Source organism: Pezoporus occidentalis, unplaced genomic scaffold (genome assembly GCF_034315485.1).
Source record: "Pezoporus occidentalis ecotype Australia unplaced genomic scaffold, CSIRO_AGI_Poc_V1 ctg52, whole genome shotgun sequence".
Classification (NCBI taxonomy): Eukaryota; Metazoa; Chordata; class Aves; order Psittaciformes; family Psittacidae; genus Pezoporus; species Pezoporus occidentalis.
In genome coordinates this window covers 3,372,990-3,396,009 of record NW_026915858.1, presented here as the reverse complement: position 1 = coordinate 3,396,009, position 23,020 = coordinate 3,372,990, and the positions used below count along the sequence as shown (strand labels likewise).

Sequence of the window (23,020 nt, the reverse complement as noted above, 5' to 3'; positions counted from 1 at the left end):
TCATCCTCTTTGAACTGTCCATTTCTAGAGTGAGGACCATATCAGATTATAACACACTGGACTTTCATCACTAATTCTAGCAAAAAACAAAAAACAAAACAAAACAAAACAAAACAAAAAAACAAAACAAAACAAGCCAAAACACCGGATATTACTCTATTAAATGGTGCCAATAACAGAAGAGTTTATTTTAGGCTGTCGATTACATGCATCAGGCATTTTAACATGACTTTCTAGAAATAATAATCTGCTTCATTCAAAAAAACCACACCATTTTAGAAAGTGTAGCTCACTTCCTAAGATATCTTTCAATACATCTCAGTGATAAGTCCTTCAAAGCGTATGTAACCACGTCTTTTCTTGTACTGAACAGGTCACCTCATTCAAGAATGCCGTGTGTGATTGCTGCTTATGCACCTCATTTTCAAAAATGTTACCTTCTGCTATGCACTGTCTGCCATTTCCTTTGTAACCAGCAATACAACTGCAACAAAACCCGTTGGGATAATCTTTGCAGATGGCATGAACAGAGCACTGGTGGCGGTTGTTAGCACAGGTCTGTTGAACATCTGTATTGTAGCGAAACACTGTAGGAAAAAAAACCCAGATGCTTATACTTCATGTAATTACTTTAGTGCTCACATATACCTGCTTTAGTTTAAATTCTCTCTAGACTAACTTGATTAGGGTTTTTTTCATTTTCTCTGAAAGGAAAACAAACAATTGAAATTGATTTTTGTTAACCTCGCAATATGCAAGTAATATTCCACTGTTTTGAAGAAAACATCAGGGCTTTCAGGTGCTAGAAAACCATTTAATTTTGTTGACTTCAGCCAATATGTTGAATTGTCTTTGTGAAATTAAAACACACAATTTTAACCTGCCCTCATTTCCAAAACAAGGCAAAAAGGAGAATTTCCAACCTCAAAATAAAACACATCAGTACAGTACCCAGGACCGTGCACCAGCTGATGCACCCTGTAATCCTAACTGCTTTACCCTTTCATTTCATGGAGAAAACAATTCTCACATCTGCTTCAAGAAACAACATCTGGACAGTCAGTCACACAGTTTTGACTTTTCTATAAACACCTGCTCAGAGGTTAGAATTGCTAATCCCACCCTGTAAAACTTGAGGCCATGAAACCCTAGCAAACATTTTTTACAAGAGTTACTATTCCTAACCTTTATTAAATAACCTGTATTCAGTAACACATCTGTGAAAGGAGAAAAAAAAAGCTAGATTTCAGTAGAACTGATCAACTAATTCTTACCAGAAGCAGCCACTTAATGCAGCTGTTTTAAGTTAAGATCATACTTTTAACAGTAGTCCTGGGCAAAAGAGATGGGGAAATCAGTTCTCACTAAGAATGTGTCATCTTTAGGAATATGATATCTCTGTAGGAGGAATCTTTCCTTCAGAGGGATTCAGATTCCACAGACAAGCTGTAAATGTGCTGTCCTGTGAGCTTGACAGGGAAACTAGTTTACCAGACTGGCAACATTTGAGTCTAAGATGACATTCAAGTTAAGTAGCTTGATGAATAACACAAACTTATTAAATATATCTAGATTTTCAGATATGAAGGTAGTGAGAAGGAAATTGATTATTTCTTTAGTACTTCAATTTTTTTTTCATGTCGCTGTGTTTTCACAGCCTATACATCTCGGAATGACCCAAGCAGTACAAAAGACCTTACCTATACCAGTTTCATCAAATTCTTCCACATCTATGACTTGGGGTTGCTGTGGGGGAAACTGCTGGACCTGGAACAGGCGAGGTGGGGCTTTTGCTGTTGGGAAGTCTTGATGACTGTAAAAAGACTCAGTTGAAGGTGTTCTAGTTACATCTTGGTATGAAGTCAGATAGTCTTCTTCAGCCAGCTGAGGAACACTATATGTAACGTAGTGCTGATCCTCCTCTGTGCTATCCGTACTACTGGTGACATACTGCTGTTGTATTTCAGTGGAGCCATAATCTGACATAAATGGTTTTGAAGTCAAGTCCTGGTCTTGTTCATTGGACTCTAGGCTCTCCAAAATGTTGCTTATCTTGGCAGGCACAATACTGTCAGATGAGCTACTAATCTCGAACACCCAGATTCCTCTCCTTCCAGCATTGCTGCTTCTATCAAAGATAAGCACACACCAAATCAAAATGATCAAGTACAAGTTGTGTGGTATTTCTAGCCTACACAAAATGCTATCCTTCACTGACAAGTATCAGGATGAAACTGTTGAATTATTTTATCCACATATTTATCTACAGTTTATCTACAGGTACAGTTTATTCAGCTATAAAAATCCCTGACAGTTTGGATGGCATCTTTTTCTCCACACCCAGAGATCACTTCCTTAGAATTTCTAGTCTTCTTGTCTCCAAAGTGATGGGAATAAAAGGAGACAGTTGGGCCACAGAGATCTTGCTAACACTTACTAGAACTTCTTAACTCATTCCATTTCCTTCTTGTTCACCCTTTCTTTCAAAAGAGAAGACTGTCCAGGATAGACTAGGAAAGTTAAAGTCTAAGTGGTCTTATTTATAGAAGGGATAACTAAAGAGCAGCTCCTGCCACTGACAACGGAACCATGGACTTTCAACAAATTAGAACAAAGTCCTCATATTTCCCATGAGGGTGGATATTTATCAATGACAGCCTTTGCAATTTCTCATGCAATGACTAATGGGATCTTATTGTTTCTCATTGGCTCATACTACAATTAAGAAAAATATGGAACTCCTCGATGTTTTCTTAAGGAGTTGAAACAACAAACAAAAAAAGCATACTTGTGCAGGTTTCTAATGCTGTCTTCATCATTAGCGATGACATTGTAGGATCCTGGCTTTTCCCAGAAGTAGTAGTTTGTAGAGGCTTGACTAAAGCCAACCATAGCAGGAATCTTTTTATCATCTTTCTTGGAGTATGTGCTATAGAACTGCAAACTGTCTTCTGGATAAAGGAAAATAGCATAGGAACTGGAGTCAGAAGAGGCTAAAACAGCCTGGAATGTGTTTCTCTGTGGAGAGGGGAAAAAAAAAGGAAAAAAGGAAAAGCATCCATTTACTTATGAAAAAATAGTCATGATTGACAATGGAATAACTTATTTTTAAATACTAAGTCAAAGTCAGAATTTCCATCACACATAATGCATCATGTTCTTCCTAGGAGAAATAAGTATTACACATGCTTAAGTTTTGCTAAGGCAGTTTTAGCTTTAATATGCATAAACACTAAAAAAAAAAAAAAAGCATTATCAAAGGTAAGTTAAATCTGTTAAAACATAGCCAGAGAGGCTGCCTAAAACACAACAATTCTAAGTTCTATAGCTTGCATAGTATTCTATATCACCTCCTTAAAATAAAGGGAGTGATGTGCTAGACTAAAGAGAAAAGTTCTGTAAACAGAATATTTAAAGAAGAGTTCAAGTTTCATGCTGCTGAAAATATCTTGTCTTGGAACCATCAAGACAGCACCTCAGGCATCAGTTATTTTCTGCTACCTGAGTGCAGGGCCATTGCTATAAACACAATGGTTATGCCTAACTCGACAAAATAAGGTTTTCTAAGTTGTGATAATGTTCTCAACTTTAAACACTCTGAGCAGAGTCATCAGATAGGATAATTATGGTACATAAAGTGACATTTTTTTTTCAGGATAGTACCTAACATGGTTTTAAAAGGGAAAACTGGTTGCATGTATTAAAAAAAAAAAAAACAAAAAAAACAAAGCAACCTCAAACTGCTTCTTCATTCAGTACTAGCTACAAAGCATTTCTATAAATGCAGTGTCACTTGTCCAAAAGAGTGCCACAGTTTCAAATTCCTATTAGTCCACATAGTTAGAGAGTTTGATGTCAAAAAGATGTAAGAGTCTATTAAAAAATGCAGACTGACTGCATTAAATTGCACAGATGGAGGGCAGGATATCCTACGATTTCAGTTATTCCCAAACAAACTTAACATTCAGAGTAAGAGTTGTCAGGGAATACAAAGAAGTCAGCTATGTAGATTCAAGGATTTTCTTTTGAATAAATACAATACTCTAAATTAAAAATGAAGTAAAAATTCTAGAAACTCCTATTTTGCTACAGTTTTTTCAACAATAAAATACATTCTGAACTGTACAAGATTCCTTTAAACACAAAGGAATTCAAGCCATCAAGACAACAGCTTATGGTGTTCAGCTGACCATGTGTCCAACATGTCTCAAAACTCACCTTTTCTTCCAAAGCATGATCTTCTCTCAATGCCAGATAGGGAGCCACGAGCTTCCAGGTAACAATGACAACACTGCTAGGATCAAAAGTAGTCTCAGGAAAACCTCTTTTGATATAGTCTGATGCAAGTTGCAAGACATCCGAGGATGAATCTTCTCTGTAATACACAGTTCCACGTTCATCTGTTGTGTCCAGGTCAGCCATAAAAGGAGCAATAGCCCCAAAACTGATTGGAAATTGACCGAGATATTTTTCTTCACTTGAAGGTTGATTCACTGCAATAATCCCATTAGTGGTAATCTAATAAAAAAGGTGGAAATTATAAAATAGATACTGTTCATATGGCTGTCTCCCACACCTATGTGTTTTAAATCACAATATTTTGATTGCATTTCCAAAAGAAATTGAGTCAAAAGTCAATCTTGTACTTGAAAAGTAACAGAATTTTTTCAAGTTTGTTGCTGTTTTTTTTTTTTATCCTATTTTGTCAGGAGTCCTGGGATTTCACTTGTCCAAACCCAGATGCCTACTTTACAGGTAGACCAACCTTTTTTCCTTAGATAAAGATTTTAGTTATTTAAAGGTCAGACACTTACTGCCTCTCCTAACAAAGGTTTACAACACCACCACATTTCACAAGTTTCCAAGTCTTTCTCAGGATGAGACCCAGCACAAACCCTCTCTGAGTCTGTCAAGAATTGTTTACAGACAAGTGTCAGCATCACTGGGCATGGAAAGGACAAAGCAAGTATTTGCAACAGCTACTTTTTTGGTTAACCAGCTAGCTAGATTCTTATCTGGTGTAAAGCAACGTAGACTACAGAGATGCTCTATCAAAGTAATAGCATACCCTCTAGGAATCTGGACTTCTACCATGAAGGCAGAGGAGAACACTCAATCTGGACAGTTTAGAAAGCTGTCTGTTTCTGAGAAAGTCTGATGCCCATAAAAACAAACCACAAATGGGCAGGGGGAGGAGAAACTGAAGAGCCTTGTCTTGTCCCACACAGCAGACCATGTCATTCCCACGAAAACCTCATTAGGAAGTCAGGATGCAAGTGGGTCAGCTGAGCTTTCATTGCTACTACAGCACTGCCTCAGAAGCTGATATAACTTCTGAGCAAAGAACTAATTTATACATAGATGCTTACCCAAAAAAACCTGTTCCACACTTAAGTGCTGTAATAGTTTAGGTGAAAGTCTTCTGGGAAGATGTACAGATTTCCATTTGTCTGGCCAGGACTGCTTTAATCGTCATTTCAACCATCCTTCTTGGAACTTCTCTGCTACCATGCAAGGTTGATTGCAACAAGCTGCTGCTCACTCTTAAGACGTACTGTGAGCTCAGCTCCTATACCAGAGGCTATAGAGGCTAGGAGACAGGCTTTCTATAGCAGATACAGGCTACCCTATAAATTTCCTTATAGGTGAGTGCCCTGACACTGTCCTGTGGCAAACTGGCCCTATTACTTGGGGGAGGAAAAGGAGAGGAAAGACAACACACAGGGGACAGACAACGTACAACACCACAGTAACATATATAAGTGAAATCTTGGTATGAAAATGCATATATACTGGCTCAGTGAGATTTAGCTGGTCTGTGAGATGATGACTTGCAGCCAACCACCTGACTAAAAATAACATACACACAGGTAGATGCTGGGGCCTGTCCAAGCATGACAGCTGAAATCCCTTGGCAAACCAGAGCTCACTCTCACAGCCATAGAAGCAGCAAGCAAGACTACAGGTGTCAGGCCTCGAGGCAGCACACAAACTGCTCGCACACAAACTGCTCACACACAAGACCTGGGCCCTTCTTCCAGACATGTATGGCACTGTATGGATCAGCCACTTAGAAAAGTATTCTCAGTGCTTGACTACCTAATAACAGGGCATACCTGACTACCTACAGGCAGCCAGGCACTCACCATTCTAGAGCTGCTGCCACACACACACATGACTCACAAAGAGATGGAGGTCCTAAACCCGGCACCATAAGGAATGAAACTAAACTGCAATTTCCCACAGGTTTATCTGACTCACAGGGATTCTTGGGAGTCCAAGAAGAACAAACTACTGCTGAATCTTCTCACACGGTCAAGAAGTTTATGACACTACACAACCTTTATTAGTGCTTGGAAAAGGGTCAGAATGGCCACTGTGACTCAGGCTGCAAGACCTTCTAGCCCAGTAGCCTGTCCCCAGGTCTATCTGCTACTTACAGATGCAGCAGAACAAGAGAAGGACATGTGCTCACAGCCCAGAAAGCCAACCATATCCTGGGCTGCATTAAAAGGAGTGTGACCAGCAGGTCGAAGGAGGTGATCCTGCCCCCTACTCTGCTCTCATGACACCTCACTTGGAGTATTGTGTGCAGTTCTGGTGTCCTCAACATAAGAAGGTCATGGAACTGTTGGAGCAAGCCCAAAGGAGGGCCACGAGGATGATCAGGGGACTGGAGCACCTCCTGTATGAAGACGGGCTGAGAAAGTTGGGGCTGTTCAGCCTGGAGAAGAGAAGGCTGCGTGGAGACCTCATAGCAGCCTTCTGGTATCTGAAGGGGGCCTATAGGGATGCTGGGGCGGGACTCCTCATTAAGGACTGTAGTGACAGGACAAGGGGTAATGGGTTAAAACTTGAACAGAGGAAGTTTAGACTGGATATAAGGAAGAAGTTCTTTACTATAAATGGTGAAGCACTGGAATGGGTTGTCCAGGGAAGTTATGAATGCTCCATTCCTGGCGGTGTTCAAGGCAGGGACGGACAGAGCCTTGGGTGACATGGTTTAGTGTGAGGTGTCCCTGCCCATGGCAGGGGTTTGGAACCCGATGATCTTAAGGTCCTTTCCAGCCCTAACTATTCAGCTCACTGGATTCCCTGTGGTTTGACTGGTCATCCTCAGTGGATCTCCTTCATATACTTATTAACTCTTCTCATAATCTTCATATTTTTCTTTCCCTTTTCATTTGGAAAGAAGGAGGCCACTACTACATATATTCTTCAAGACAGAGAAAAACTGTGGGCTGTGCAAACATGTCAAGGATGTTGACTACATGTGTCTTGGCAACAGCCTTTAAAATTCGGACCACCCTCACTACTACTACATATAGCAAACAAAAAAAGGATCTAGTACAGAAACTCATGCTACAGATCACCCCTTCATATGCAACACACACCTATATCTTGGAACACTTACCCTTTGGCTACCCATCGGGTCAGAGAATGCCCCCTGCCACAGGCAAGTGGTCAATCAGCTTGGTGCATAACTGGGCAATGGTTAGCATGAACCATTAGCTAAGCTTTGCATACAGTTCACATGGTATATCAGACTACTTTAAAAATGGCTTGATATATGATGACTACATTCTCTGCGGATGTATAATTTCATTACCCGCTACAGTGAAAAATGTTAAAAACATCAAGGTCATGTTAAAAAAAGGAAGTTGACTTTATGGATGAACAGCATATCTAAGATATATAAGCAGTACATAATCTGCATAAGCATGATGGGAGCACAGGTCATGTTAGAAAGTGAGAGAAGCAGCTGAGCATTGTGATTGGTTTTCCTCTAATCATTTGTGACTAAACAGTAGCCACAGATCCTAAGGTGAACTGTGAATTTCTGGAATACAGAACTAAAAAGACTGGGTTTCTCCAGTCTAGACCCTGCAATTGCAGGCAGACATGCATCAGAGAGCTAGTCCAGATAGGTTCCCAAAACTCTGTGACATGATAGAAAATGCCTCAAAACCCTGTAAAGCAAAGCTGAAACCCTACTATACTGTTAAACTATACCACTGGAAAGCAGTAGGGAAGACAGGGGCTGGGGGGGGCATAACAGTCTACTTGCCAAGACCTTTTAGCAAGGAGATGCACTCCACCTTTAAAGTAATATATTTATGAGTAAATTAGAAGTTCTTCCCTTCCTTCGCCTTGCTTACACGTTTTGTACACAAGCACCCCTACTCCCACTCTAATTTCTCTTGTAAGAGATGACTGATGTTTGAAGTATTTTAAACAAATTCCATGCTCGCCATCAGATTTGGTGCGTGCAGACTTTGTGGCTTCATGATCCCCCATTTATGGCAGAGATTAAAATAACATTAAGAGAAAACACAGTCAGTACTAGTTAATACTACTGAACAAAGTAGAGAGCAGAAGAAATGACCCAACATTTGGCCCTTCTCTTTTCACCTATCAGGGGCATGCTTCTGAATACTCATTTCCTATCTTGCTAAAAACTTAAATGCAACAAGCATTTTCATTAAGAAAATGCAAAACCGCCAACCCCATTTTCATTTGTTTGTAATTCATAAATGAGGCAGTTCAGTTTTAAATGTGAAGGGAATGCTTGGTTGCAAGTACTCAATCACCCAGAAAACATTTGCAAGCCATTAAATGAAAATACACACACAAACAGCTCACTTTGAAAAGGGATTTTTAGTGCAGAGAAAGAACATCCATTATTACTGAAAAAAGAAGTGCTTTTAGTTTTCAGATTTAACAATACATTTATTTTGACAGAGATGGTGAATAGCATGATTTAACTTTACCATGTTCCTTTTAAGGACACACAGGTTAAAATGTGAAGCCCAAAATAAAGATAAGTAACTCAGGGTAAGTAACTGGTTTCATTAAAGTATCATTCCTGTCAAAAGAGAAGAGGAAGGGGGCGTTGTCTAAAGACCAGCTGTACGGTGCATCTTTCCTTTTAGGGTATTATACTATGTAACTTGACAAGAACTAACACAGATGTATTTTTAGCATGTTAAACTTCTGGATTACACGCATAGTTAACATACATTCGTAGTTTGTAGCAGAACAAATCACCCACTATGACAGGTCAACCTTGAAAAACCAAGCGAGAACCAAGGAACAAAGTACTTCAATTGAAAAAAAAAGAGTATCTGTGTGTGTATAATAGTAACTAAAGTTTCAAACAAATGAGGTACTTCCCCTATTCAATGACTAGGCATTTTGAGGACTCGAGTATTTCTGCATAAGAGAGTTTAGAAAAGATGTCATTTATTTGTATAATAGAGTGCCAGTGGACTTAAAGCAGAAAAAAAAAAAAAAAATCTTTCTAATGCAAACATGACCAACTCTTAATTTAGGAAGTTAGTAAAGGTACTGATCAAAAAATTGATCCAAGCTCGTCTTAAAGGACTCTGATCCTTCCCTAAAAGGAAGTTATCCCTAATCCTTTAACTTTTCCACACCAGTGAGCCCTAGTGTAAACTGCTAAAAGCTTAATAAAAGCATGCTATTAAAACAAATAGATCAGTATGGGTTACTGATACAATTCAGTGCTATAAATCTTGCCTAGGAAAACACCATCTCAAAGATCATAGTATGTCAAAGTCTGTTTTCACTTATATTAAATAAAAGTTTTGTTGCCAAGAATTTTATGACAAGTTGACATTAAACAATCATTCCTTGGAATTCCTTGCATTTTTATTCATGTGTAGAGCTAACTCAAACAACTCAGCTTCTCAAATGCTGTGGGGGGGGGGGAAATAGAGAACGCACACAGATTTGCAACTGACTGAAGGTTAAAATCGCAAAAATCAAGCACTGGAAAATTAAGATAAGCTTATCACATTATCCTGATGAGCTATACAGAAAGATGTATTACATGACAACTCAAAATCTGATTCAGGAACTCCTTTATGTATTATAATGTGTCTCTCTCAACACATCAGTGATATCAGCTTGATAATATTTACTATTAACTAGCAATACTGTGGTAAATTCTGCTTACTGAATAACATCAGAGAGCTTAATAAGTACTCACTGCCAATATACAATAAAGCTGTGTACTGTGAAAGAGCAGTTAAGACTGCTCAATACATTTCCTTAACAGGTATGCTGAGACCCAGCACCTCCTTTTCCTATCCCCATATAGTTTGTACTGTTCTGTTTTGCAATACTTGTGACAGATGAAATGCAAGATAAAAAGACTCACTATACTATGGAGACTAATACTAAAATACCTTTCATTATCAGATTTTGTATTAAAAATCACCCTTACTTCTTACTGAGTAATCATGCTGAAGAGAGCCCTAAAAGTGATTCTGGAACACAGCCTCTATACAGGTATTCCTTCAGACAAACACTAACTAGAACTGTTCCTGTTTTATGGCACAGGCAAGTAACAAGATCATTAAACTAAAGAAACCTAGTGTGGTTAGCCGATTTACTGCTCTTTGAAATCACTGTCCCCTTTCTGTCACTTATCTGCCACATTACTGGTTATCTTTTCTTCTCAGTGACAGGATACAGAGCCTGCTATCTTTCAAGAATATGCCTGTACTTCAAAAAGTGTGGTTTTTACTTCTGCTGGCTAATCAGTGACCAACTTAGAGTATGGAAGACAAGACAATGAACTAAGGGTCACACCAAAGTCTGAACTCCACTTAATATTTGTGAATTACTTGGTCTTCACTGGCTGGCAGTGAAGACATCCATTTTCCACACAGGCATAACTCAAATCCCTCAAAATTCTGGATTTTGGATGTAATTCCAGGATTTATATAGGAACAGGCAGGGTGGAAAATGGAAGAATATAACTTAAGTGGCAGCATGTTAAATCTTTGGTGAATGCCCATAAAACTGACTCAAGTACCTGGGAACTGCATCACATTTTGAATAACTGTGACCAAATGAAGGTCTAGTTTTCCAAGTGTTTCCATGTAGATAAGTCCCCAGAGTCTCATGACGTTGCATCAGTCCTCCAGACTGACGATGCCCAAAGCATGTTGTTTTTTTCAGACAGCAAGGTGGGTTTTAACTTGACCAGATAAACACACACTGGGCCTTCTTTACTAAGATCAGTCAGTACTCTTGCAGTATTTTGAAAACATCCTGCCGTTATAAACCTTTTTTTTCCTCCTAGCTACTTTTGACCAGCTTTGTTTCAGACAATCTGTTTTCAATCCCACCTTTACATACTAAATGTCTGCCATTAGCTATAAACATGCACACACACCTCTGGGATGCGGATCCTGCTATAAGGCACGCACACATAGCTGAGCTCTGCCTGCAGCTCAAAGCCTGCAATTGCTCTGGTGTGGATTTCCCCACCCCAAAGACCATTGAGCAATGAACATCTGAGAGCGCCCAAGATATTAATGGGCAGAAAGCACTCAGTGCTCAGAGGTGCTAATCTTGGATATATCGGGCTGCTGGTTAGAAATTCACGGTTTCAGTTTGTGACTTTGGCACGCTGAAGCACACAAAACATAGACCACGACGAGCATGTTCCTTAACTGGATGTGCACCCTATGAAGGAGCACAAAAAACGCCTGGGGATGGTGCTCACTCTGGACAACCGGTTACACTCTATTCTCTTACTGACTGTTCTATCGCCTTCCAGTACAGGCTGCCATGCACTGCAAAGAATCAGCAACAACCACACTGCGAGAACTAACACGGCCCTGATACCTAACAACACAGATGGAACAGTGAAGCTGTTTGGACCGATAACTGATCACGGAGCTCACACAACCGACGTGAAACCCAACAAGTACGATCAACCCCAAACCAGACAACATCACGGCAAGAAGGGACAAGCCCCCCGGGGAGACCCCAACGCCTTCCCACCCCTCCGGCAGCCGGAGCGGGGCCCCGTGCCCTCTCGGTCCCACACTCACGTAGAGGGAGCGGACGGCAGCACCGTAGAACCGCAGCGGCGTGCTCAGCTCCAGCGCCGTCGACCGCACATCGTCCCCGTGCGCCAGCGCGGCATCGCCGCGCTCCTCGCCATGGGGCAGCAGCACCAGGCACTCGGCGGGCCGCGCCAGCTGCAACGCCAGGGCCAGCAGCGCCCAGCGCGGCCAGCTCCGCACAGTGCGCATCCCGTCGAATCCGGGAGCAGCGGCCCCGTCCCGCCGGTATAAGAGCGAGAGGCCGGGCCTGGCCGGCTCCGCGGCCAATGGCTTCGCTGGGGACGAGGGGCTGGCAGGATTCATACGCCTCCCCCCCCCCTCCTCCCCCGCCCGGAGCGACCCGGACCCAGCTTCGCCCGCCACTGCGACCCCGGGGTCTACTCCCACAGCCCGGGGCGGGACGTAGTGGCGTTGACTCCGGCACGGAGGGGCGGTCTCCGGGGGTCGCTGGGTGGTGAGGCTCAGCCGCTATCGGGATCAGAGCGTGCCGCTTGAGGGGTGAGGAACTTGGGAAGCTAAGTGAGTGCGGGGACGTAGGAGTTCGAGAGTTGCTTTCAAAGCTGTGGCTCTTCTCCCAGGACCGCTGCGGTTTCGGAGTTAGGGAAATGCAGACTCCAAGTTACTTCAGCAGCTGCAGGATCTTCCACCAGTGCGGCAACAGCTAAGGCACAAAGTACCAAAATCGATGTGGAACAAACGTATGAGCCCCTCTGCTGTATTCTGAAATCATTTTGATGCCAGCTGCTTATTATGGCGGTGGAAAACTAAGAAATACACTGAAATGTATTTCATAAATTAGTATCATCAATGAGAGGCGTGCACTTAGTTGTAAACAAAAAAAAAAAATCTGTAAATGAAAACTCACTGTTGACATGAGATACACAGAAAAGAAATACGGGATATCTAAATATGTTCTTTCTGACTATGTCTTCTTAGTTTATAGCTTAGTAAAACTCTGAAGCAACAGAAGAATTGGGTACATTTAATATATCTTTCCTAAACCTTCAAAGTGAAGACAGCAGTGTTTAAGCCTTGATCAGCAAACTGTAAGCCCCAATATTTCCACAGAATGTTTATAGCAGAAAATCACCAGAGGGAAAGCAGCTGAAATGCCACCCACATGCTTTGTACATGGCTTTTTTACAGTTATTTACAATTGACTTTCATATTTCGGTGTAACAGAAGCAAGCGGCATGGTGCTCTCGGAGGAAGGCAAGTCTCCTCTCCACACAATTCAGTTCTTGCTGTACTTGTACCTGCAACTTCCCTCCATAGTGTCAGAGCCCCTAAGACAGTAACTGGTGGATTCAGGGATAGCTGGCTAATCACTGCTAGAAAAGCAGCCTCTTGGCTGGATCATTACTCTATCTGAGCATAAACATATTCACAAAGACATCTCAAGATAGCCAGCTGAGGTATCTTTCTCCTCATTTGACAAATGGATACCTAAACAAGGAGTTAAACAAACTGTAACTTCTTACCCACATTAAATGTATACAGTGGAATATTACTGCCTTCACCATTCATCCTTCCGTTACAACCTTGTCTCTCCAGCATAAGCCCATTCCCAAACCTGCAGAACCTAAAGGCAAGATGTGCTTGTGCAGTGTAGCAAAGAGAAAGCCTAAACCAAACTCCTTAACACCTCCAGGATCCAATATACACATTCGCACATTCACAACAAAAAATGTCATTCCTATTAGGCTTGAAGTTTTCCATAGCCACATTTCCCTTCAATACTAAAGTCAATGTGAAAAAAAAAAGAAGATATAAGTGCAAGAAGAAAACTGCGAAGGTAACATTTTCCTGTCAGATCCACATGATTTCCTATTATTATGTCCAGAATTCAGAGGATGAGGACCACTGGGGAGCCAGAAACTTACTGTAATAAATTTTAAATTGATTTGAAAGCCAAAGAATTAAGTATCTTCATCTGCCTGTTTAAAACAGAGTAACAGCAATGTCATGGTAAATCCTTTGTCCATTAGTCAGTATATTGTGATTGTTTATTCTGTTTTTAAGAGGATTGCAGTGTTTCTGTTGTAGCTGAATAATTTGAGCTTGCAGCTGCCACTGTTAGGAGTAATGAGATATGTTAGTTCTAAAACTAAAAAAAAATTTTTTCAATTGTCCTTTCTAGCATCTTCAGTAATGACCTGAAAAAGGATGGAAAAGCATGCTTACATAATACGTAATTAATTGGGAGATACTAATTGCTAACACCAACCAGAATGGAGAACATGAAAGACTTTAGCAAGATTTGAGAAGGAAGAAATATATTCAAGTGCAAACTGCAATATCATCAGCTAACACACCACCAAGAAAAATCTTCCAAAGCATAGCTAGTGAATGCCAAGATGACCATCACATTTTCAATAGATCATAAATCAGAGATGACAGCAGTTTACAAAGCAACAGCATTCCCAGAGCAGCTACTGAGATCCTGTAGAACAAATGAGCAGGTTTTACTGTGTTACAAGTGACATTTTCTAAGACAGAATGATGCTGTTTTTCCAGAGATTGCTTGTGAGATCAGTGTTATCACAGAAAATTCACCATTAGAGAGACTTCAGAGTTGAACACTAAAAAAGATCAGAGGACCAAAGGGAGTGGCATAAAAGGAATTGTTCAAGAACCAAATATGTGTACTTGGCTAAATGATAAAGGGGAGGACACTTGATTAACATCTTCCACCAAAGCTACAGAGTGTCTTCAAATATCTGAAGAGTGCTACCAAACAGACAAATTACATGGGTAAGTTTGAGAAGTACAGATAACTAGGAGATCACAGTAACCAAAAGAAGCCATGGAAGTGTCAGAAAATGCTTCCTTACAATGGTCTATTTTCAGAAAAATTATAGATTAGGCATAGTAGAAGCAGAATGACAGAAAGCTCCAAGTGTCTAACACTAGGTTTGGTAGGGTTACTAAAGAATAAAACTTAAGAGAGAATTCTGTGTTTGATCATGAGAGAAGACAACTGATTTTGACCTGAGTTTCTATGTTCATACAGTACTAAAATAGCTCACAGGCATACACACACACACACAAACACACACACATATTTGAAAACTTTCACTGCCCACATGTGAGGAGATTTGGAAAAGCGGATTGCAGATACTGTGACTCTCCTGACCTCCTCAATCCCCACCCTCAGGTTCTATTAACAGAGAGAAGAGAGTTAGTGATCCGTTTGCTGGGATGACTGGAGGGAGGAAATGATGGGCCCCTCATGATGATCTTCTGCTGTTGAAAGATGACAAAGCATTCTAGAGGACAGATCATCAAAGGAGAGGGTAACCATGTGGTAATAAAATGGAGAGAACTGAGCATCTGGGGTAACGACAGGAAAGAATAGGACTGAGGTCTGCTGAGAAGGAGCATTTTTTAGAGGGAGAAGGTCATGGGAATCAGGGTCAAAGGCAAGGCTTTCAGGAAGATCATGGAGTGAGCACCATAAATTTAAATCACTCTGTCTTGGAACTTAATGTTCGTTAGAGTGGAAAACAATGAGATTCCATCTGTAACTCTACATGAGCCATGTCACATCTCAGGATCAACTGCAAAAAGTGTATTTTACAGCAGAACTCCCTACAGAAAGACTAATTTTGAAGCACTGTTAAATGCTCTTGAGAGGAGATGTACATGAAGGGCAATATTGCATCTCATCCTCTGCATTAATGTAGGGTACGGAAGATTGTAGAATTCCTTCTTTTTCTTGCACGCAGAGATCTTGCAGGTCAACAAAAGGACAAGCTCCTTGTGAACTCATATCCAGTTCTAAGGAACAGCTGGGCAAGAATAGGGAAGTGTTAACACTTGGCCAATGACCTGGTCACTACAGAAGACATACCCTCATGCGATGTAATGTTCCACGGCAGTAATGGATTACTAACTGCCTGGAGCAGGGCAAGAAGCACGGGAGAAACAGTATCTCTCAGGCTCTTCCTAGGTCTGATGCTAGGAGAGACTGTTTACATTTCTAAGGTTACCTCCACCTCTTTCCATGGAGCATTATTAGAATAGATAACTACATTAATAAGAGAATGAAAAAAAATTATCATGGAAGAATTTATGCAGTGAAGTTATGTTTGTACAGAATCATGAACACTGTTCTTCCTCCCAGTTTGTAACTGAGGGAAAATTAGATGGAAAACAGGACAGAAAAATATCAGCATCACAGAAATTGGCTACATAAAAAAGCAAGTCTTACAATCCTCCCATCTGTCATGTAGCCACATGAAAAATATGATGCTTTTTATCTTTTTATATGTTTTTATGAAAATATCCTTCTTGTATCCTAATGCTTGTTGTCCTTCAAGAATGGAATCTCTAATCCAGTAAGAATACTAGACCTCTCTAAGAGAGAATTGTAATAGTGTAAGAAGGTATGTAATTAGTCTTCTATTTCAATATTCAGCACAACACTAACTAGTACACCTACACCAAGTCAACTACTACCTCTACTCCTAGTCCTGTTTTGTTATTATCTAAGTTTTCTAGCTTTGTGCAACAGAAAACTCCAAAGAGACAATAAGTACTGACTTTTAAAAAACACACAGAAGACAGGAAGACAAAATGTATGAGCAGTTTCTCATATATGCAAAACCCAATCACAAATGAAGGAACATTGTTTTTTAAACAATGGGAATGACACGTGGAAAAGCAGTTTAAATACGAAAGGAAGTCAGACGTAGAAAAGGTATCCTTTACCTCTCATCTACTCTGAGACTAGAAAAATAAGTACTTTGACCCACTGGTATCTTATTGTGTCAGATTTTAGGACAGAGGTAACATAGGCAGGGAACATACATCTTATAGTCTGGTGATGAGATGGTATTTAATGTATCTGAAGTTAAACCATCACTTCAGATTGAATGTGCACCCAAATCAAAAGTATTGCTAAATTTTGTATTCTGTTTTACTTGGAACCCAGACTTCGACTGCAATGACTGTGAATTTCGGTTGTACATGGAATACACAAAAAAGATATTGCATTGAGCCCCAGCAGCAAAGCTTCTACAGGACAATCATGAAGAAAAGAGAGGCAAAGCACTGGTCTGATGCTAGTGGCAGCTAGAAATTCAGTAACAAATGATTACAAGAGAAGCTCAGCCTCAACTTTTCTACATTCATAAGGGCAAATAAAGTTTGAAACATTGGCACAGTCTTTCCTGTGACAGCCAAGCTACTACCTCATGTCTGCTCCCTGTGCCTACAGAGCACCCAACCTCACAGTGCCTGGCCCTGCCTAGATTCTCTGCTTTCTGAACTATCACAACTTGCAACAGCTGTCATTTAGAAAAAGAATACACGATTTCTCAGGTGAGTCTGAATAACCATGATCGTATAGAAAAGACACTTAACTCTTTTTCCCCCATCATCATTGGACGATCCTTTTTACAAGGAAAAAGACTATTTCTGAAACTGATTTTCTGAAGTGGAATCCATTGCCTAAGCCTATGAAATTTACCCAGGAGAATATATCATCACCTTGAACAGCTGCAAGTAAGACAGAGAAACTGAATTTTGTTCAGGGTAGGTGATGCTATGGTGCAGCAAAGGCCAACAATTTTAATTACTCTCTTTTTTTACAACAGGGCTGAATAAAGGAAGAAATATTTAATAAATATAACATCTATTCTTACTAATTATATGGTCTCGAACTTAGGCTTTGGTTCATCTTTACCTGTAGGTGAAACACAAAAGCCCTGCACAGAGAAAGAACAAAGTTCCCTATATCAGTCCATGCTTGGCCAGATTGAACGCTACGTTTTAATATTTCCTTTAAGGAGGCTGCTTGAAAATATTTTCTTTTTGAACTAGGTCTACTAAGAAAAAAATTCCTCCACCCCCCAAAAAGATGTGCTTCCTGACCTCTCCTACCTTTGGGAATTCACTCAGCACACACCAAAGCTTCCTACAATTTACTGAAATATATTTGTGAGCTTAAGACAGTTTGCTGAGTGAGATTGATATAAGTGTGTGCTCAAAGGCTAAAATGTTTCTTTGCAAAACCTTGCCTGAGGATGGCTGAATCATAACCTTAAGACTCCAAGAATGGTGTCAGGAGGCAAAATTTTGAAGTGACAATTCTGCTGATCATTACACACAAACTACTAGTAAAAACTGCTGCATAGAAACTCAGTATTGGCACTGGGGCTCTTTAATTTATTTTTCTTTTCTTCATAACATTTCTACTACCTTGAGTTGAAATTGCAGCTATGAGGTCCTATTAATTTAATCATTAATTCTTAGCTTAGACATGCATAAATTCAAAAACTTACAGTACATTTTTAATCTGAAGGCTTAATTTGTGTGCTTATAGATATGCTTAAAATGTTGGACATAACACATGTAGCTGGCTCTAACACACTAGGCATCTACAGTGCTGAAGTATTTTTCTCTCCTTTGTTTTTAAAAGCTGTGTAAAGACTGTGAACTTTCCCCTTGCCTGAAACAGTCCAGATCCAAAAACCCAGGAATAACTCCATGAATTACAACTATTTATTCTTCCTGACTCAAGGTCTTATATTGCTGTCCACTTCACTTGGAATCTGCAGACTAACATAAACAGTGGCCCACTCATTTCTTCCCAAACACAGTTTAGTGTTTTAGCCTAGGATGTGAAACAGTAGTTTTGTCATAGAGCAACAATAAAATATGAGGATTTCCCCTAAAGCAACTCTGTACAGAAACAATCACATTGCTCCTGGGAAAAAAAAGAGGCATTATTTGCAAATAGTAGGATTGATGCAATAACTTATTCATTGGAGAAGCTACAGGATTGGAGCAAGAAAAGCAGGAACTCTTTTTTTCGACAAGAGGCTGCTGAGAACAATCTCTGTGTGTAGTCTACATTCCCAATTAAAAGAGGGACAGGGTGTAATCCCTGAGGCCAAGTAGCAAGGACTGGATTGCATCCAAATTGCTAACCCCTAAATCTTACTGGCTGTCCCCACGCCACACAGCATATAGCCCCTGATCTCTGCTGGGTTACTGTAGCCCTGGAACACATTTCCTTTATTTTCTTCCCCCAGTTCACAGTGTCTGAAATAAAGTGAACTGTTAAGAATCCAGAAGTGGCTTAGTTACAGCAGAAAATTAAGGGCATACATCACAGCCTGTGACATGTGCAGGTACGTGAAGCTGCAAAGCCTTCGGGCTAGCTTTGGATAATTAGATGGGGCCACGAATGAATTCTGGTCCTGGCTTGGGACTGCCTTTTGAGCATGGTCCTTGGAGCAAACTGTCCCCAGACCACATCCTTGATTGGTCTTGGAAAGAGCAGTTTGGAGCAGGCAGGAAATCAGCTAACACTCAAGCAGTTTGGACATCCATTCAGAGATCTGCCTCTCTCATTTAGCAATACAGATGTACCTGTGTATCTGCAGTCAGAGACACATTTTTAAGTTTTTCAAGAGGGAAAGACAACAAGATTGTTACAAATGAAAAAATTACACTTGCAAATGAAAGGTTACCTAAACCCTTTTCAAGTAATGTTTATTCTTGCTCTGTAGTCACTATTGGACTTCCACCTACACACATGATCTTTCTTGTCATACTTTCTCTCCCTTGAGCTCTCCGAATTTACTGTTAACATCCTCCTCCTTCACCTTTTCACTGATAGGGCCGTTAACTCTGTACCGGTTATGTTCACCCTGGTTTCCTTCCTTGTCTTTTTCCAGAAGAGGCATTTTATTAACCTTTTGGGATCTTAGGCCTGACCCGCTTCATGGCTCATTGACCAGTTCTCATTCCTTGAGTTCTTTCTCAGAGAAACTCATGTCTGTTTTCCTTTAATTGCAAATCTTTTATGATTCTCTAGCACTTCCTGCATGAAAAATATCTGAAAGTTTTCCAGCAGCACAGATCTTTCAAAGCACAATGCTGCCAGCATGGGCTATTCTTATTTAAAAGTAAGGCCACTAAACTTAAGGAAATTACTTAAGAAAGAAAAAGTATTATCCAAAATAAGACTATCTAAATCTGATCCCTAATTCTCCGTGTTTTTTTTTTCTTGAAATATACTAATTCTTATTTATGCATTTTATTTAATGCATTTGTTCCTTAAAACAATTATCTGATCCAGCAATCCCACCCATCTTTACAGCCCTTTAAATAGAATTTGAATTTGCCATTTAGAGACCCCCTGTTCACTGTGTGTACACAGCTTATGTAGTCTGAAAATAGATAGATGCAATTATTGAAAAGAAACAATGGAAGAAAACATGTATTGCATTGGACCTAAGTTTTAACATGATGATTGTTTTCTGTAGATGTACTGATATTTATATTTTTATCATCTGAGGAGGAATCTCACTTCTGAAGAATAAACCACAACGGCTGAACAAGGGCATTGTGTTCTTACTGAGGGAAATCTACTGCCCTCTGCTTCTTCCCCATGAGTCAATACATTTCTGTTATTTAAGCACTCCGAAGAGGACTTTGCCCCATCCAAAATGTAATTATTTTCTGCAGCATATTCCCTGCAGCTGTGCTAAAGTATAAAGCAGATTTTCATAGAGGAATCATGATAGTAATAGTCTCAACAGCGCTTTCTATTACTACTCTGTCACCTCTCAAAACCTTTCCTGGTGATTTAAGAAACATTTATTGTTTTTCCACTTCACAAATAGAAAAATTAAGGCACCAAAGAAATACAGCTTGTCCACCTGGCAAATCAGAAAACACACAGGGAACTCAGTGGAGATTTCCTGACAATGAGAAGCAGCTTTCTGAAGTGAAGCAGATCATGTTTCTTTCCAAGACAAATGCCAGTTACAACTAATGACTTTCTCTGGGTATCCAGAGCATGGAGCTGAGTTAGTTTTCCCTAATGCTCACTAGCCTCAGGAAAGCTCACCAACTTGAGATATTCAGAGGGCTACCACATGGCAGAAAGTAATTTAAAAAAAAAGAAAAAAAAATCAGAAAGAAAAATTAAGAGTAATTTTTTTTTAAGGTGGATATGTGACAAATACTTATGTCGCTAGCTGCCAAATTCAGCCCAAAAGGGGGGCATATGACTGACAAATTATAATCCAGTAAACCGAGAAAGATACAAAATTTCTGCAACAATTTCCATTCTGTGTGGTAGAGGAATTAAAAGGCTAGCTTTCAATATCCACAAGCTGTTTCTGATCTCCATAAATTGTGCTGTCACTTTGAAAACAGGATGCATGCTTCAGAGTAAAGTAAAACAAACAGACTGATATAACACAACAGCAGCAGAAAATCACCCCTGACAGTGCAGTATTTTTCAAATAACCCCCTATCCAAAGACAGCAAAGTACAAAGAAATAGGGAGGAACTTGTTTGGAATGATTCTTGCTTAACACTTTACCATTAAAGTTTTCATAACATTATGTGCATTTTACATGGCAAACTATGACCAAAACTAACTTAATTTTCTTGTTTGCTGATGCTCATCAGCATACATCCATATGTTTCATGTATTTAAGTGTTCTCCAAAGTTGGCAACATTTCTGCCTGAGTATTTGCAACCTTGAGGCTTTTATGTAGTATCATATATATTATGCCTACAGAAGAATTTGTAAGTGCATTACCCTTATTATTTCACTGCCAATAACTCTCATAATTTTTCTATTTTCTATGATTTCTGAACATTACCTACAGTGAACTATAGCATTCTCATGCTTTTCGGACTGACTTACAACAGAAATCCCCCCCAGACTGCTCAGCGTTGCCAAAGCACAAGACCTCTGTCTTCTCCAAAGAGTTTGTCTTCACCAAACATGCTTTATCTCTCTTGATACCAAACATTTGTTGTATGTGTTGCTTCAGCAGAGTAACAATTCCGTTACTGTTCCATCTTCCAAACCAGCTGCTTTCAGCTGCTCCTAGCAGTGGTGCAGCCTGACCCAGTACTGAGAAGAGGAAACCTGCTGGATTTCTATTGGCCTCAGTAATCTCACTCTTATTTTGAGAATGTCAATTGAGGAGGAATAAACAGGGAGGGGAAAAAATGGATTTCAAAAAAGAGTCAGATGAGATAAAGATGGTGGGAGAGAGAAAGAGAAGCTGTGTCTTTTAAGCCAGAAGATACAAATACAACCCTTGACATTACCAGCATCTGTGCATGTGAGTTGTCTCATTCACTTTGAGGGGGCTGATCACAAAGTAACAGCAACCAGAAGAGAACAACGTGGGCTATCCAGTCCTGCAGGCAAAGAACCAAGAGGTGGACTGCTGCCTAACCATGAGCACACTCCCAGCCCTACCAAATGAAACCCCAGGTCTGCTGATTCTGCTGGTCTTGGCACCCTGCATGAAAGATCTCTTACCTTCAGCAATGCTCAGCTAAGGTGAGTTAATTCTTTAAATGAGTTCCTACTGTGTTTGAATAAAGGAGAAATTCTGCCACTTAAGTAATGAGGAAGAGTGCTTAGAGAATGGAAAGAAATAGGCATGCCTGACTTGATTGAAGGCACAAGAAAAGCACTAGTAGTGGCCCGAAGAGCAAAAACTGGGTGAAGTTAGTGACAACCAAAAAGACAAAGAAGTACAAAGGAGGCACTGAGAAGCTTAAACTGTGTATTTAGAAGTTATTTCTTCTTGAGTTTGACTTCTGCTTCTTGTGCCTAACAGTTTATTTCTGTCTTCAGATCGCATTCAATATTAAAGACTTCTTGGCATTGCAGGCTTTCTCTTTAGGATATCTGGCAAACTGCCAATATAAGGAAGCAGAAGCTGAGGGCTCCGTTAAGTTTTTCCTTGTCTGAGATCCCATACATGCGAAGTCAACCAGCAAAGATCCAAGCATATGCTGTTCAACATGCATGGGCTACAGTAAATGATACTTTTTGCTTACCTTGCAACCTGTAAAAGGTGACTCTTCAAAGTTGGCATCAGGATTGCTTGAAAACACCCGAGAAGCTACAGTATCAGAAGGGAAGCAAAAGGTCACCACAAAGGATGTACCCATGCAGCCGAAGCTTATGCTAAAGGAGGTAAATCTCTGTTGCATAGCTCCACAGAGATAGTTTGAAATAGAAACAGAGCTCAAACACCTAGTGTGACAGACAGGGTCCAGTGACTGACGAGAACCTCTTGCCTTGCCAAGGTGTCAAGTCTTACACATTGAAAGTGAGACAAACAACTGACACTAACCA

The 23,020-nt window shown here is 40.2% G+C and overlaps 1 protein-coding gene across 3 annotated transcripts in view; it reads right to left on the bottom strand.

Moving 5' to 3' along the window:
* Positions 1-12,104, bottom strand: part of NID1 (nidogen 1) — a 44,675-nt gene extending 32,571 nt beyond the window's left edge. For all 3 annotated transcript variants that reach the window (XM_062637407.1, XM_062637408.1, XM_062637409.1), the window contains exons 1-5: positions 11,871-12,104; positions 4,219-4,518; positions 2,789-3,018; positions 1,701-2,128; positions 438-587 (exon numbers count right to left, since the gene is read on the bottom strand). In XM_062637407.1, the coding sequence (XP_062493391.1) occupies positions 438-587; positions 1,701-2,128; positions 2,789-3,018; positions 4,219-4,518; positions 11,871-12,074 (1,312 nt within the window). In that variant the 5' untranslated portion in view covers positions 12,075-12,104. The remainder of the gene's footprint in view (positions 1-437; positions 588-1,700; positions 2,129-2,788; positions 3,019-4,218; positions 4,519-11,870) is intronic.
* Between the last annotated feature and the right edge of the window lie 10,916 nt (positions 12,105-23,020).